Here is a 16,067-nt window from a genome sequence, read left to right as displayed (position 1 = left end):
ACTTTTAGTAGAGACAGGGTTTCACCATGTTGGCCAGGCTGGTCTTGAACTCCTGGCCTCAAGTGATCCGCCTGCCTTGGCCTCCCAAAGTGCTGGGATTACAGGCGTGAGCCACCAAGCACGGCCTTAACTCATTCTTAAGAAACACTACTGCTCACTTTGGGAGGCCGAGGCGGGCGGATCACAAGGTCAGGAGATCGAGACCACGGTGAAACCTCGTCTCTACTAAAAATACAAAAAATTAGCCGGGCACGGTGGCGGGCGCCTGTAGTCCCAGCTACTCGGGAGGCTGAGGCAGGAGAATGGCGGGAACCCGGGAGGCGGAGCTTGCAGTGAGCTGAGATCCGGCCACTGCACTCCAGCCTGGGCGACAGAGCGAGACTCCGTCTCAAAAAAAAAAAGAAACACTACTGCTGAGACTCTTGACAAGAAAAAGTGGAATAAGCACTTCCAGGCTTACAGAGGAACCCTCTGGGAAAGAGGGTAAGATTGCTAGGAAGGCTGAAACCTGGGGGGCTTAGAGAACGTTAGGAAGAGGTTGGTTCTTACTCACCCAAGGACCTGAATGAACTAGTTGATAGAATCAAATAACGTCAGCATGAGTGATTTTAGAAATCATCTGGAAGTCAACCCCAGGCCCAAAGAGGGCATATGGCTTGTGTAAAATCAAATCAATAACAAACGAGGGTCTAAGTCTTGACTCCTGTTCAGTGATTTTTTCGAGACAACGCTGGAACTTGCCAAGAGATATTGAGTGGAATTTTTTTTAACAGGTACTTTGGAATACGCAGAAGTGAAAGGGATAGGCCAATTCCTCGGGCAAAGGCTATAATGTTGATAGATATGAGTCCTATTTCACATCAGCCTTCTCTATTAAGGAAATTGATCTCCAGCATGATAAAAAGGATAGCCCCAAACAGTTAACAGGTAATTACGTTTTGAGATAGGTAACAAAATAGAGAAGCCTAATTCATTTAATTGATTTCGAGCCCTCACACCCAAAGAAATTCCGTTTCAGAATACTGAAAGAATTGCCCTGTTGTAACACTCTCGCTGGGGGACAGTCTTGTATTATTAACTACTTTAACTAGCTGCCTGAGGTCAACAATTAGTACAAGGCCAAAAGAGATCTCACAGCCCAGCCTCTCTGCATCCAAACTTGAGCAATTTCCACTCTACCAGGTGTCACCACTGGTCACTGAGTGAGCTGATGAATCCCTTCATAGAATCTGGGTTTTGAAACATTGCAACAAAATAAAATGAAGCACCCAAACCAACAAAATGAAATTTAACAGAGCAAGTGGAAAGTGCTGCGTGTAGCCTAGTTTTAAAAATCTTTACAAATACAAAACAGAGGAGATGTAGAGTAAGAAGAATTCATGTTCAAAAGGGTTAGGAATCTTGGTGGACTCCAAGCTCACATCTTTGCGTGAAACAGCTGCCAAAATGGCTAGCAAAATCTTAGAAGGCATTAATAGGGGCGTAACGTTTAGAATAAAAGGAGAATAGGGCTACCATACTTCGTCAGGCAGACTTCATCTACAGTACTGTATTCCATTTAGCTCTGTAGGGTTCCAGGGAAGGATAAATAAGATAACACAGGCTCTAAAAGTTATGCCATGTGAACTGAAAGGACTTGGGAATGTTCATTTTGGAGAACAGAAGGCTGTTCAATTTTAGTGTCTAAAATATGAAGGAGGCAGTCATTTTTCTGTAGCACTTTATAAAATAGAACTAAGATTAATTAGTAGATAAAAGCAAAGGAAAAGAAAACTGGTGTTGGTTGAATACCACTACATGCTGCTTGTGCTAGGTGCTTTACATTATTTTATTAAAACCTTTCGGAAACAGATGGATATTTTGGGAGTGGTGAGCTCCCTGTGACTGGAAATCAGAGCCCCAGCTCAGCACTACTCATTTAAAGCAGTGGCAGCCAGGCGTGGTGGCTCATGACTGTAATCCCAGTAGTTTGGGAGGCTGAGGTGGGAGGATCATTTAAGGCCAGGAGTTCAAGACCAGCCTGGGCAGCAGGGAGACCCCCATCTCTAGTCTCTACACAAAATGGAAAAAAATTAGCTGGGCATGGTGTCGTGTACCTGTGGTCCCCGCTACTCAGGAGGCTGAGGCAAGAGAATCATTTGAACCTGGCGGGGTGGAGGTTGCAGTGAGCTGAGATCACGCCACTGCATTCCAGCCTTGGCAACAGAGTGAGATTCCGCCTCAAAAATGAAATGAAATTAAATGAAACGAAATAAAATAAAAATAAAATAAAATAAAATAAAATAGAGATGGGGTCCCATTATGTTGCCCAGGCTGGTCTCAAACTCCTGAGCTTAAGAGGTCCTCCCTGCTTAGGAGGCTGAGGTGGGAGCATTGCTTGGGCCTGGGAGGTTGAGGATGCAGTGAGCTGTGGTCACGCTACTACACTTCAACCTGGGTGACAGAACAAGGCTTTGTCTCTCTCTCTCTCTCTCCCTCTCTCTCTCTCTATGTGTGTATATATATATATTCTCTCTCTCTCTCTATATATATATAATATATAGTATATTATATGTAAGTATAGTATATATAGAGTATATAGCATATACTATATGTATCTATTTTATATATATATATATTTTGTTTGTTTGTTTTTAAAGCAGCAGCCATCCCTCTTCTGCCTCCAAGATTTAAGAATGCCATTCAGGCCTTTCTGAAGCCAGCATCCTATTGGAGGCAGGCTCTCTGGGGGCAGCAAAGGCTACTGTGTGTCAACAATGTGCATTTCTAGCAGTTTCAAGGTTTCAAATCCCCACTAGATGGCTGACTGTAAGTGAGGGGCTACCTAGTCTATACTAGCCCAAGCTGCTGCTTTCTAGCCAGCCTTGAATGTTGGGATAGGCTCATGTTTGTCTAGGGTTGTGCAGGGAGGGCTAGGTGGTAGAGAGCCTGAGTGTTCTACGAGTTGATGAGGAATTGTGTGAGAGGATGGGAATGGGATACTTCTCTTGGCCAGCCACAGCCATTCTTCTCACATCCACCTGTAGTCTTAGAGTCACCCAAGCACTGAAGCCCTTCGGCCTAGGACATGTTCTGGCCAGTGGACAATGTTTCAGCCAGGGTCCTGTCCTAGCAGAACCAGAATTCAACTTGAAGGATTCCAATGAAGAGACTTTAATGAAGGGACCGTTACAGAAGTGTGAGCTGGGACTCTGCAAAGGAACCTCAGCATCACGGGCACCCTCCAACCTCAAGACCATGTCTTTGCTGTCTCTTTATCTACCACTCGCTGAATCCTTCGTCTCGCTCTGGTCTTTGTTATAATGCCACTCTCTCAAAGAACACTGTGACTGCTCCTCCTCAGCACTCCCTCCTCCCCACTGAACTTTGTTATATCACTTAACATCATCCAGTATTTGCATATTTAATTATGTGTTTACTGTCTGCCTCTATCCACTAGAATGTGAGCAGAGATTTTTGTCTGTTGTGTTCATTGCTATATCCCAGCACTTAGAACATTGCCTCGCCCAAGGAAGATGCTCAGTAAGTATTCACTGAATGAATTAATTAATAGATGAATGAAGACTAATTGGACTTATTAGAACACATAGAGAAAATTATCCAATGGTAACATCTGATCCCTCTTTCTTGCTTCAATTTGTTAATCACTCCTTTAGGTGAAGCCACTTGAAATGCAAAAGGCTTTCATTTGGCCACAAGAGGGTGATATTGGCCAGTTTTTCATTTTATAGACACCTTATTCTGAGACCATTCACTCTCTTCTTCCCCAGACCTCAGAAAGAAAACCTGAGACAGGGCTGTGTCTACAGCCAAAGTAAACATACAGTGTTTTCTTCTGCCCGGACGCTTCCAAGTGAAATTCAATTAAAACCTACATCAATAAAGATTTCTAAAGGAGAGAAGGTCACTAGAAAGTAAGAGTGTAGGGAATGTGTAGGCAGAAGAAACAGGCAAAGAAAGGCATCTCCACCACTTTGGTAACCATGGAGATGCCACCAGCAGGCCAGATGACCTCATGTTTTGTGCCACATTCTTCTACTTCCCTTCCCTCTGCACCATCCAGGCTCTGTTTGGCTGTCCCTGCAAAAGTGTGAGCTGTCACAATACAGGGTCTAGGCTCATGGTTCCAATTGTGACCCCCCAAGTGTTCAGGGAAAGAAATACAGTTTACTCAAGGAATCAGTCCCTCTTTTACTGAGTCCTACTTTGTGAAGATATGAGTGAAGGGAACATGTGGGAGGATACAGAAATAAAGGGGCCACCAGCCCCAAGGTCAAGGCACACAATGATGACACTATGAGGCAGAAGTGGACAGGGCAGTATGGGATGCCCAGAGAAGGTATCAGGAGCATCTGGAAGGCAAGAGAGGCTGTCTTCAGTGAGAAGGGGTCAGAGGCAGCTGTATGGGAGTGAGGACATTTGAACTGGGATTGAAGGATAGATAGGTACAAATTTGTGTTTGGCTGTATCTCAAGCACTTTCTGGTTTTATACACTGCTTTTAATTGCACTTGAATTTTAGGATAATTTTCTTCTCATTTATGAATGCATAACCACCTGTTTAAATGAAATAGGTCAGTTTTTTTTCCCACATCTTAATCTTATAAGACATAGCATAATATAAAATAAAATAAGCTTGTAGGGAAGATAATGTGTTGTTAAAACAGGAGAAGGGGAAATCTTTGTATCCACCCCAGTGGTTCCTAAATTGAGTGCCCTTATGTGCATCCCAAAGAGACTGGAGAATCTAACAAATGAACACATTATTATTATTATTATTATTATTATTATTATTATTATTGAGACATCTCACTCTGTCACCCAGGTTGGTGTGCAGTGGCGCGATCTCGGCTCACTGCAACCTCCGCCTCCCCATTTCAAGCAATTCTCCCGCCTCAGCCTCCCGAGTAGCTGGGATTACAGGCGTGTGCCACCACGCCCGGGTAAGTATCTGATTGTTTAAATTTTTAAAAATACAGAGCAGAGAATGGAAGTCCTGAGGGGAGTTTTTATTATCTCGCCTCAAGGGCAGCTTTTCTCAACAGCCAAGGGTGGAAGCTGCGAATACCTAGTGAGGGGTCCCAGGACTCACAGACGAAATTCACAGACCAACACTGTGGACTCTCGTCAAACATATTTATTTGAAAGAGACACATTCCAGAGGGAAAGCAGGGAAAGAACAAAATGAAAGCTCAGATGTCAAGTAGCGGCTCTGAGTCAAAGGCTTCCACATCCTTCCTGGCCATCCCCAACGTGGGGCCACAGCCACGGCCCCTCCACTCAGGTGTGGGGTGATACCCCCAGGTCACCCCAGACTAGTGTGGTAGCGCTTCTTCCACTGCTAGAGTGAGGAAGGGACATGAGACCTTCCTCAGCCTCTCCAAGGTGCCCCTGCTCAGCACCAGGGGCAGGACATCCACGAAAAGATCTGGGTTTATGTACTGCAGATGGAAAAACACATAAGCCAGCAACCTAATGAAGACTAGGGCCATGAAGGTGAGATACTGGAAATGCCTGCAAAGAGATGTTCATTATTTGCATGAGAAAAAAAGACAGCCTGAGGTCAAGCAGTGAAAGGCAAACCTCACAGTCATAAATGGCTGGTGAATTGCTTTCTTCAGGCAAAGTTGATAAGGGAAAGTAGGGAATGGGGACACAGGGTAAGAGTAGGGAAGAGGCAAATACAGAAAAAGAGTGATGTCATGGTTAGAAATTGAATACAACCCTCCTGACATTCAGTCCTCCAACAGCATAGTCCTCCTGACATTTTGTAGCTCTAACTTTTCTACGTAGAAAAGTTAGAGGTACAAAAGAAGACTTTCCAGGTCCTGTGTACAGGACAGGCCTTTCTAGGGTTATCAGAAAATGTTTAGGACCATCATTTGTGAGCCTTGTGTCCAGTGGTTCTTTTCAGGTCCTCTATAATGGGCAGTTTTAGAATTTGAAATAAGATTTAGCCATCGATGACATTAACATCCAGGAAAAATGATGAGGATTAGCTTTTTTCTAAACAGGTGCTAAAACAAACCAATAAAAAGGGCTTTCTCTCTCTCTCTCTCTCTTTCTCTCTCTCTCTCTCTCTCTCTGTGTGTGTGTGCTTTCTTGTGTGCACTCAAGAAAATCCTACTCTGGCAACAGGTCTAAGACCTTCAACTATTTTGAAATATCGTAAATAGAGGCTTTTTATTAAAGTGCCACTTGAAGCTCTTCAGGGTCAATCTTCTTATTTCAAAAACTAAAAAACCAAAGGCACAGAGAGTTCAAGAATCTTTTTCTAAAATTTCTAAGCCTGAAGATAACTAAGAAAATTAATGCATCCTAAACTTTCTTCCCAACAAGGAATATCACAGAGGAAATCAAGTGCAGGACTTGAAAAATGGAAAGGGGCTATACCTAGGATCATAAGAATGAAAATTAAAAGTTAAATGCAACCTACATCTTTATCCCAAATTTCTCAGAAAGAGCCACACATTTCTCCAGCTATTGATAACTGTTGTTTAACTCTGGTGTTATAATTCTGCACTGAGAAAAGTAAGAATGGTTGGGAGAAATTTGGGGCTGCCTTGTGTATTCTGATCACTGGATGATGTGTTTATCCTTGTTCTTTTGGCCCTCATCAGGTAATGCACAGAGTGAAATGTGGTCTAGGCTAGGTAAAAGCAAGATTCTTCCACTTACTTGTACCAACAGATTCTCTCCTGTTTCTTAATGGTGGTCTTCTCCTGTGGGAAGGAATGAGAAATCACAGCTATGGCTTTTCATGTGTTCACAGGGAGGCAGAAGAGCAGAGGCCCTGGAGTCAGGATGCCTGGGTTTGAATTCTGGCTCTGCCACCTCCCAGCTTCCGTGGTGTGGAGTAGGCACTAAACCTCATTATTTCCTAATTATAGGATTATTAAAAAGAAGGGAAAGAGAGGGAGGACCTAGGAGAGGGAGGGGATAGAGGAAAACCCAGGTTTGGAATAGGAAAAACTTGCCATGTTTCTTTGGGTAGTGTCCACCAAAATTGACCCAGGTTTCACTATTTGAGAGGAGTCATTCTGGGCTTTGGATCTGGGTAAGAGATCAGAGCCAAGAATTAGGTAACGTAATCTGAGAGGCTGATGAAAGGTGCTTTCCTAAGTTATGTGACATCTTAGACTCCTGGTAACATTCACAACGCTCAACATTTAAAATCCATAATTGCTCAACTTATAAAGAACCAGGAAGATGTGATTCATTCTTAAAAGAAAGACAATCAATGAAAACTAAGCTGGATATAACCCTGACGTTGGATTCAAACTGCAGTTTGTGTCTTGGTGGCAGCTCAATGTCAGTTCTGGTCTTATGTCCTGAGTTGGGCTGCTCACACAGCCCAACATGCATGGGCATGCATGGTTGGGAAGTCCAGTCAGAGGTTCAGGTACAGTTTAGACACAGATTTAGGAACTCCCCACGTCTGACTCTCTACTTTTTCCCCAGTATCTTTGGCTGCCTCAAACTCTCTATTCTCTGTTTTGTTACTCCAAAAAGACTATAGGTTTTCTCTGCTGGTGCATCTTACACACCCAGTTTGGTCTTTCTTCAGGCTAGAAGCTATAGAAACGGGGAAATAATGCCCATTATTCTCTTTTTCCAAGTGCCAGATCCCTTCCAGAATCTGCTTACTTTTATTCACTCGCCAATACCTTCTGTTCATTGTTTGTTCATTTGTTTTGCTGTCCTAAGTCTCACTTTCTGCAATAGGATTGAGTCCATTAATGGAAATGCCTATAAATAATACCAGCAAATAATGCCTGCAAATGCTTGCAAATAATTCAATAAAGCAAGAAAAAGAAATAAAAAGTTAAAGACTGAAAAGGAAAAAATACAATTGTTATTATTTGTAGTTGAGAAGCTAAAAGAAATTTTTAGAATAGGTGAATTTAGCAAGATTAATGATACAAGTTCAAAATATAGAAACCAATTGTATTTCTATGCACTAACATAGAAAATTGTTCAGCTTATCTAGTAAACCAAAGATGTATACACCCTATGACCTAGAAATTCTACTCCTTGGTATATAACCCAGGAAAAATGAGGGGATACATCCGTCAAAAGACATGCACAAGAATGCTTGTAGCAGCATTATTATAAATCTCCAAACTGGAAATAAGCAACATGTTCCTTAACAGTAGAATAGATAAATTGTGCCGTATTTCTATATGTTATATAGAATATAACAGCCACGAAAAAGAACAAATCATGCAGCCATGTGAGTGAGTCTCAGTGAAAGCTAGACACAATCAAGAACATAATAAATTTACACAAAGTTCAAGAATGCTTTAAAAAGAAAGAGATAGAAGTCAGGCGAATGGTTACTTTTCCAGGAGTATTGACTGGGAGGAGGGAACAGGGAGACTTTTCGGGAACTCAAAATGCTCCATAGCTTGATCTCAGTGGTGTTCTCATGTATAAAAATTCACCAAACTATATAAAATTTGTGCACTTTATATATATTATATAATGCAATTGAAAAGTATAAATAATCAAAAGGAAAGTGTGACAAGTCCTGAGACATACAGTCTATGGAAAGAAAGTATAAAAGGGCATCACTGGGGCCTCTGGTCAGTCTGGTGGACCCACTACATCCTGGGAAAGGGGACAGTACACACACATAAAGGAATATTTCTGGGCCCCTAGTCCTCTTTTTACTACGTTTTGTACTCTCTGAACATAGCTCCAGATAATTTTCAGGAATGGCATGCAACTGAGGACATGTGAAAAGAACATTAGGGCTGGGCACGGTGGCTCATGCCTGCAATCCCAGCACTTTGGGAGTCTGAGGCAGGTGGATCACCTGGGATCAGGGGTTCGAGACCAGCCTGGCTAACATGGTGAAATGCTGTTTCTACTAAAAACACAAAAATTAGTTGGGCACGGTGGCACATGCCTGTAATCCCAGCTATTTGGGAGGCTGAGGCAGGGGAATCATTTGAACCTGGGAGGCGGAGGTGCGGTTAACTGAGTTCCCACCGTTGCACTCCAGCCTGGGCGACAAACGTGAAACTCTGTCTCAAACAAACAACAGCAGCAACAACAACAACAATAACAACAACCAAAAAAAAAAAAAGAGAGAGAGAGAAGAACATTAAAAAGATACTTTTTTTTTTTTTTTTGACAGAAAGTCTCGCTCTGTTGCCCAGGCTGGAGTGCAGTGGCACGATCTCGGTTCACTGCAACCTCCACCTCCCGAGTTCAAGGAGTTCTCATGCCTCAGCCTCCCAAGTAGCTGGGATTACAGGTGGCCACCACCAGGCCTGACTAATTTTTGTATTTTTTTAGTAGAGACGGGGTTTCACCATGTGGCCAGGATGGCCTCGATCTCCTGACCTCAGGTGATCCACCTGCCTCGGCCTCTCAAAGTGCTGGGATTACAGGCATGAGCCACCGCGCCCGGCCAAAAGGAGACTTTTAAAACACCAGTTGCTGAGGAAGACAAGAGGAAAGCCTGAATGCTGGTGGTTTTCCAGTCTGAACCATGGAGCGGAGGCTGAAAGAGATGACTTGTTGGAGGCCGTTTGCACAGTGACACACGCTGTGCTGAGAAGCACCCCTCCCTTCAAAGACCACTCGGACTGCCGGACTGCCACTGCAGTCCATCAGGGAGGCCATTATTCTGAGCTTACATTTCCTTCTCAAGAAGCAGCGCCTCCTTTTCCTCTTTCATCTTCCTCAGAACTTCCTGGTATTTCTTTCCATGAAGTTAAAAAAAAAAAAGTCATAAATGGAAAATGTCCATATTTCATCATGATGTCATTAATAAAAGCATTCTGCTAATTATTTTCCAAACAGTGTACTCATCAGTATGCACACACCAGTGGGGGAGGGGTTCTAATAAAAAATTCAAAGATATTAGTAACCAGAATGGACGTGTATAAACAAAAAGAGCTCCCTCCCATTCAGGTCCCTGCTTGTATTCAAATCCCAATTCTGACATTTACTGGCTGTGTTCCCCATTACTAGCTGCGTTCTAACGTCCTGAAACCTCATTATCCCCTTGATATAACTGTCATGCTCATAGAATTATTGAACACATTGATTGAGAAAAATACTATATATATGTTGAGTACTTAGCACAGTACTTGGCACAAAGTAAATCCTTAACAAACATCCGTCTTCTTGTTGCTGTTGTATATAGAGCATTTCTCCTAGTGACACATTCTAGCCTAACAAAAAACCAAGGAACCCATGGCCTTGGAGACATTCTGCCTCTACTCGGCCTTCTCCTCCAGACGGGTCGTACCTTTATGTAGTAGACCTGGTCCTTACAGAGCTCAGACACAGATTGGTAGTCATGCTCTATCTAAAAAGAAAGAAAATTAACAAACCCCATGAGTCAAATCAGAGCCAAACCCAGACTCCTGCCTGGGGCCCTACCTGGTGCACTGACACTTGGCTGGTTACCTAGCAACTCCTGACTTGAAGGAAACAACAATCACATCACAAAGAGGTGATCTCATCGTTAGGCACAGGGTCTGATTTTAAGCAAAGGAAATATTTTGCCCAAGTTGTCATATGCCTGTCGGGTAATATACCAGGGGATGTGTCAAGGCACTTTGGTTTGGAATTCAACAATGGTATTTGACATAGAGGTGTAAGAAATGGTAAAAGCAGGATTTTTTAATAGAAGTTTTCTTTCCCTTCAGCTGCATAAGAATGCATAAGAATCAGAAATTCATTTGCAAGATGTTTTTGTACCTCCCCCTCCCATGCCTCAACAGATCTGTTTCTAAGACCCTTGGGATTCTCTCCCATTCTATCCCAGACAGACCCTCAGTGGAAGAGACACTGCCTCTACCTTGGCCAGCTCCTCCTCTTGCTTTGCACAGGACTCTGTTGACTTCTGCAGTCTTGCCTGTGGAAGACAATGAGTGACAGCAGAAAGTTACTACTAGCATTCTTTTATGGAAGGGAAGTGGGTAATTATCACCATCTCCAGACCAGCAGAGAGCATGATACTAATGGCTATCATATGTTGAAGACATCTGATAACAATTTAGGGTGGGCACTTGTTATTACCCACCCCCCCACCATTTTACAGATGAGGAAACAAAGACGCAGAGAAGTTAAGTATGTAACTTGTTTAAAAGTTGCAGAGTGGCAGAGCTGACATTTATGCCTCAGTAGGCCAGTGCCCTGTTCAGTGAGCCCAACCATCCTCCTTCCTCCAGGCCTACTGACCAAAACTTACAAGCCTCTTCCTCCCACTCATATTTCATAGGGTGTACTGGCATGTCCTCCAAATCACACAGGAAACAAAAGAGAAACCTGGGCCAGGCGTGGTGGCTCACTCCTGTAATCCCAGCACTTTGGGAGACCGAGGCAGGCAGATTCCTTGAGGTCAGGAGTTTGAGACCACCCTGGCCAACATGGTGAACCCTGGCCAACGTGGTGAAACCCCATCTCTACTGAAAATACAAAAATTAGCCAGGTATCGTGGCGTACACCTGTAGTCCCAGCTACTCAGGAGGCTGAGACAGGAGAATTGCTTTAACTCCTGGGGAGCAGAGGTTGCAGTGAGCTGAGATCTTGCCACTGCACTCCAGCCTGGATGACAAGAGTGAGACTCCATCTCAAAAAAAAAGAAGAAGAAGAAGAAGAGAGAGAGACAGAGAGAACCCTGGCTTCTCTTTTTCTGAGAAATGCATAAGACAGTGGGGCTCTTGTACAGTGGGCTCAGTTAAATTGCCACAGTCACCACATACATATGCAGAGAGCTTCCTAATAGGGGTTTTCCCCACTATTGGGTGTCCAGTGTAGTCATTCATTCAATATATATTTATTGGGCGTCTACTATGTGCCAGGCACGTAGTTCTAGGCCCTGGGGAAACAAATGAACAACATAGACAACAATTGATGTTCTCAATGGACTTATCTTCTAGCAGAGGAAAAAGATAATAAAATAAATTAAAAACAAAAAAAAAACAACTTTTTGGGCCTTTGAGCCATGGGTTGGAAAATCAGAAGATCACGACACATCCCTGTATGATTATGGGAGTCAATATTTTCTTCCTATTGAATATCTTATTTGTGTGTCCTTACTTAAGTAATAAAATTCTGGAGGGCAGATCCTAGTGGGCATTCAAACTTGTGTTTTATTGACTGGTGGAAGATGGGGGCTCTGGAGCAGTTCCCTCCACTTTGATCCACTGCAGTTATCTCTGCTCTTAGTGTGACTAGTGATGTCATGAATGCCCCACAGGCCATGGGATTACATACATGGAATAAAGGACACTGACTCATCTCTGATAAGCACACAGACATAACCAGTACGTAGCCTAGGGGAGTCCTTGAGAGCAATTTCTCACAGGACCGAGAATTGACACCTCTCCCAGAAAATCTGTTTGTTTTTTCTACTCACCCTCATTTCCTCCAGGATCTGCTTTGTGGCTTCTTCTTCAAAGTCAATATTTGTAAATAGCTCTGAAATCTAAAATAGCATTCCAAAAATCATGAACTAAGTGTGGCACACAGACATGAAAACCTGGGACAGTGACAGACTAGGGGTCCCAGGCTACATACGGTGGTTACTAATTCGGGTCCTGGATCGAAGCTTGGCAGAAAAGCATCTCCTTCTCCCTGTGCAGGCTGCCTGACTCCATGCGGGCTGGACAGAGTTGTCTGTTCCCATCGCCCATGGAAGCAAGGGCACCGCGAGGAGGAGAGGACAATGAGACAGGGAAGGGAGAAGGGGGCAGAGTGGTGGGAGGAGGGATAAGTCTTTCTCCCTGTACCGCCCTTTAGCCCTCTCACCACAATCTGTAATGCCCAGAGAACAATTGGCAGCAGCAGTGTGGAGGGAGCATGCCACCTTCGCCAGTTGCCCCCTCTTCTCCAGTCTCTGTGGTTAGAGTTCTGGAAGATAACTCTTACTGAGATTCCTAAGAAATGAGGCTTGTTTCCAGGGTGGGCTTTGCTGTGTGGAGAACAGCATTTCCATTAACTTTTATGTATATATTTTCTCATTCTGAATGTGCCTAGCACCCCTCCTGCATGCCACCCACCAGCCTTTCTCTTGTGAAGACACAATGTTCTTAGGGACTCTGGGTCCCTAAAAAACCCAGGGCTCCCCTTACCTTTTTCTGAAGCTCCACCATATTCCTGCTGAGGATTGCATTACTTTTTTCCTGTGGGGAAAAAGGAAGTCAAGGGAAAGAAGTTGCTCTGCTGTCATCTCTCCCCCTTCACCAGGTCACTGGAATAATATCTGGGGATTAGTCTATCAAGTCGGAAAAGTGCACTCTGGCTCACACGGCAGATCTGGGAAGAAAGCCTCTTCGGCACCCATACCCAGTGCTTCATTCCCAGAACACTCTCTTAAACAGCCATGATTTTAGACACAGAAGAATTGAACATGGGATGACTTCCTGGGAAAGAGAGCAGCAGAAAGCAAACAAGTTGCATCCAATGGTCCTTCTCTAGACGCCCCCTTACCAGCTTTGCTGTCTCCAATTCCAGCTCCCTCAGGGATTCCTCCTGAGCATCTATGATATAGTTCAACTCCTCCTCCTCTTTGTCTTGTTCTAGTGACAAGGCCAGCTCTCTTTCCAGACTGAAAAATATAAAGTCACCCAGGTGTGGATCAGCCCCTAAGGAAGCTGCCAGGGCCCCAGTTTGAGAAACTACTTCCAAAGTCTCAGGAAGTCAGAGTAACTACCAAATGCAATGGCAATAAAATGTCAACCTAATGTGAACACTTAATGCAAAAATCTATCCATGAAGTATTTTGAGGGCACTGTGGTTCATACTTCAGGATTTAAATAACACACCAAGATTCACCATCAAATAAGTGAAACTTCCTTCCACCTTCTGTATCCCAAGGGACCTGCGGGGGAGGAGAGGCCCTTCCCCTGCCAACTGCAAAGCCTTACCTTGGAATAGTTTCTTCTTTCTCTTCAATCTTTCTAAGGAGAACCTGATTCTCCATATCCAGTTTCTGCAGGTCCTTTTCAAGGTCTGAATTCAGGCAGTCAAGGTTCTGTTTTACGGCTTCTAATGATGGTAATTCCATCATCTGGTACCTACAGAAAATCATCTTTATCACCAACCTCAGGACAGGAAAGCATAGGAGTCCTAAGAAGACGTTCCCCTATAATTTCATTCATTCTCTTATCTTCTGTTGTTAATAGGCCTAACCAGCCTTATTTTGTTTTCCATGATACATTGATTTCTACACTGTTTTGCATAAAGTAAATTCCTGGAGTGGAACCACATTTTAATTTGAAATACTGTAAGTGGCACCCACTAAAACAAATCTTTTACAAAGCAAAAGAAATATTTTTTCTATGAATACTTTAACACACTTGTTTTGAAATATTTTAGATGAAGTATGCAGAATCCAAGCAATACCTCTAAAGCATTTAAAGACCTGCAAGGGAAAGGTTTCTCCTTTTGTTATCTTCTAACCTAGTCAGGCAGGGACATGGGCTGAGTGGAGGCCGGAAGGGAGAGAAATCTTTTTCCTGCAAGACTGATTAGCTGTTTGAGACACTAGAGATCTTTGAAAACCCCATCATTAGTCTGATGAAGAACAGAGAACTGAAGCCAAAGTTTCTTCTCCCTAGGAAGCCTCCCCAGACTAGAGGAGATACGGTCTCACACAGTGGAGCTCTTCGTTACTGGATCGCTGGAGACTCTTCCCGTGGAGCTTCCTCTACCGAACTCTTTCATTATTCTCTTACTTACACATCATCCAGTGGATGCTGTCCAACGTCTTCCATCATAGCGTTCCTAAAATGTGAACACAAACATCCGTTATGGAAAAGCTCCCAACAGCCAATGCAGTCATTGCCCCAGGAAGGAGCAGGTAAAAGGTAGACCTTGTGTTCAGGCCACACAGAGCCAAGAAGAAACCTAAGCCTCCTACACTCTCACGCTTCCCGGGATCAATTGCAGTATTTCTTACAAGCTAAATTTCAGTCAACCAGATCATATTTTAATTTTAAAATCTCATAAATGAAACCCACTGGAGCACAGCAATCTTTTGGTTTTCAAAATTTTCCACACTTTGGCTCCATTTTCCTTTTCTCACCTACATTTGTCCCGTCACAAGTAAAGTTGCTAAGGGTACTCATGTATGTCTCCTGACAAATCCACTGAGTGTGTGTTTCCAACCAAATCTTCAGAGAATCTTTAAAAAGTAGTAGAAGAGTTAGAGGGTACCAAAAAGTTGACTGACTGATTTCTATTAGTTTATTACCACCCTGCTTTCGAAAAAGCTCTAGCTATTATAAGTGGAGTTGACCCTAAAACAACGGCAGAAACAGCAGCATGGGCAACAGGATACAACTACTGAAAGGAAGAAGCACATGTCAGGCTTTCAGGCACAGCCTATCCTAATCATTGCACTACACAAGTCCAGGACCAAATCCAATCTAAGAAAAGCAGAGTACCAAATCTTCTTTCACATTGCATCTTCTCTTCTTTTCTCTTCCTGTTTAAGCTCTTTTGTTTTAATTCCCTTTTCAATTTCTTCTCCTGCCTCCTTCTTTTTTTTATGTTTTAATCACTTTCCCTGGATTTTGCTTTTCTTTCTACGGTCTTTACACACAGCAATGTGGTGTGATGATGCCCTCTGAGCTCACCCTTCTCTTCCCAGTTGAGATTTCTTCTGCTCCCAACAGAGATTTCCAACTGAATGTCAGAACTATCAGAAAGGGCAATGCCTTACTGATAGTAAGCACGCACAGCTGGACCTATTATATAATCTCTGGCTGGGCAGGGCAGCGTGTCATAATGAGTTGGGTGGGTGAGGGTAAGTAGGGGAGGGGGTGGGGCAGCAACAATCCACCTGTGTCATCGTTGTGGGCACAGTGGGAGCAGAGTTCAGCACTTTAGGACGGTCTAGATCTCTTCTGTAGCAACAATAAGATCTGTGAAACAGATTTCTAGGCACAGTTTAAATCTCTTCCAAAGCAGTAATCAGTTCTATAGAACATATTTCATTTTTCCAAATCTCTAGGCCTAATGGTACTTGTGATCACTTTCATTTCTCTTCTGTGATCTCTGTGTGGCATGTGTACAAATTGCTGCCAAATCCAAAGCATG

At 43.4% G+C, this 16,067-nt stretch overlaps 1 protein-coding gene and 1 long non-coding RNA gene across 6 annotated transcripts in view; one reads left to right on the top strand and one right to left on the bottom strand.

Annotated features, from left to right (window-relative positions):
• The window catches only part of LOC103885714, a 39,360-nt gene extending 34,494 nt beyond the window's left edge, over window positions 1-4,866 (top strand). The window contains exons 3-5 of the long non-coding RNA XR_004185218.1: window positions 774-927; window positions 3,440-3,522; window positions 4,825-4,866. This is a non-coding gene — a long non-coding RNA (uncharacterized LOC103885714). The remainder of the gene's footprint in view (window positions 1-773; window positions 928-3,439; window positions 3,523-4,824) is intronic.
• Window positions 4,867-5,121: 255 nt separating this feature from the next.
• LOC101011898 (transmembrane and coiled-coil domain-containing protein 5B) lies at window positions 5,122-15,751 on the bottom strand. Of its 5 annotated transcripts, none has more exons than XM_009209843.3 (12): window positions 15,605-15,742; window positions 14,706-14,750; window positions 13,892-14,041; window positions 13,455-13,572; window positions 13,097-13,147; window positions 12,382-12,450; window positions 10,819-10,875; window positions 10,264-10,323; window positions 9,647-9,711; window positions 6,977-7,052; window positions 6,678-6,721; window positions 5,122-5,513 (listed from the first exon to the last, which is right to left on the bottom strand). In XM_009209843.3, the coding sequence occupies exons 2-12, from the start codon at window positions 14,741-14,743 to the stop codon at window positions 5,315-5,317; spliced, it is 927 nt and encodes a 308-aa protein (XP_009208107.2). In that variant the 5' UTR covers window positions 14,744-14,750; window positions 15,605-15,742; the 3' UTR covers window positions 5,122-5,314. The 5 variants fall into 5 exon arrangements, with proteins under 5 accessions (XP_009208107.2, XP_009208109.2, XP_009208112.2 ...); XM_009209847.4 differs by having other exon boundaries at window positions 5,357-5,440; window positions 15,605-15,750; XM_009209845.3 differs by lacking the exon at window positions 6,977-7,052 and having other exon boundaries at window positions 5,122-5,440; window positions 15,605-15,751.
• Window positions 15,752-16,067: the final 316 nt, after the last annotated feature.

The sequence above is a fragment of the Papio anubis genome, chromosome 7 (genome assembly GCF_008728515.1).
Source record: "Papio anubis isolate 15944 chromosome 7, Panubis1.0, whole genome shotgun sequence".
Lineage (NCBI taxonomy): Eukaryota > Metazoa > Chordata > Mammalia > Primates > Cercopithecidae > Papio > Papio anubis.
The sequence above is the reverse complement of the archived record's forward strand: the minus strand, read 5'-3'. Positions and strand labels throughout refer to the sequence as shown.

Excerpts from the sequence above, each read along its gene's own strand:
- LOC101011898 (XM_009209843.3), bottom strand. The coding sequence starts at position 14,743 with ATGATGGAAGACGTTGGACAGCATCCACTGGATGATGT. Across the intron at positions 13,573-13,891 it reads AAAGAAGAAACTATTCCAAG|TCTGGAAAGAGAGCTGGCCT; the intron begins GTAAGGCTTTGC and ends TATATTTTTCAG. Across the intron at positions 9,712-10,263 it reads ACCAGGTCTACTACATAAAG|AAATACCAGGAAGTTCTGAG; the intron begins GTACGACCCGTC and ends CTTCATGGAAAG.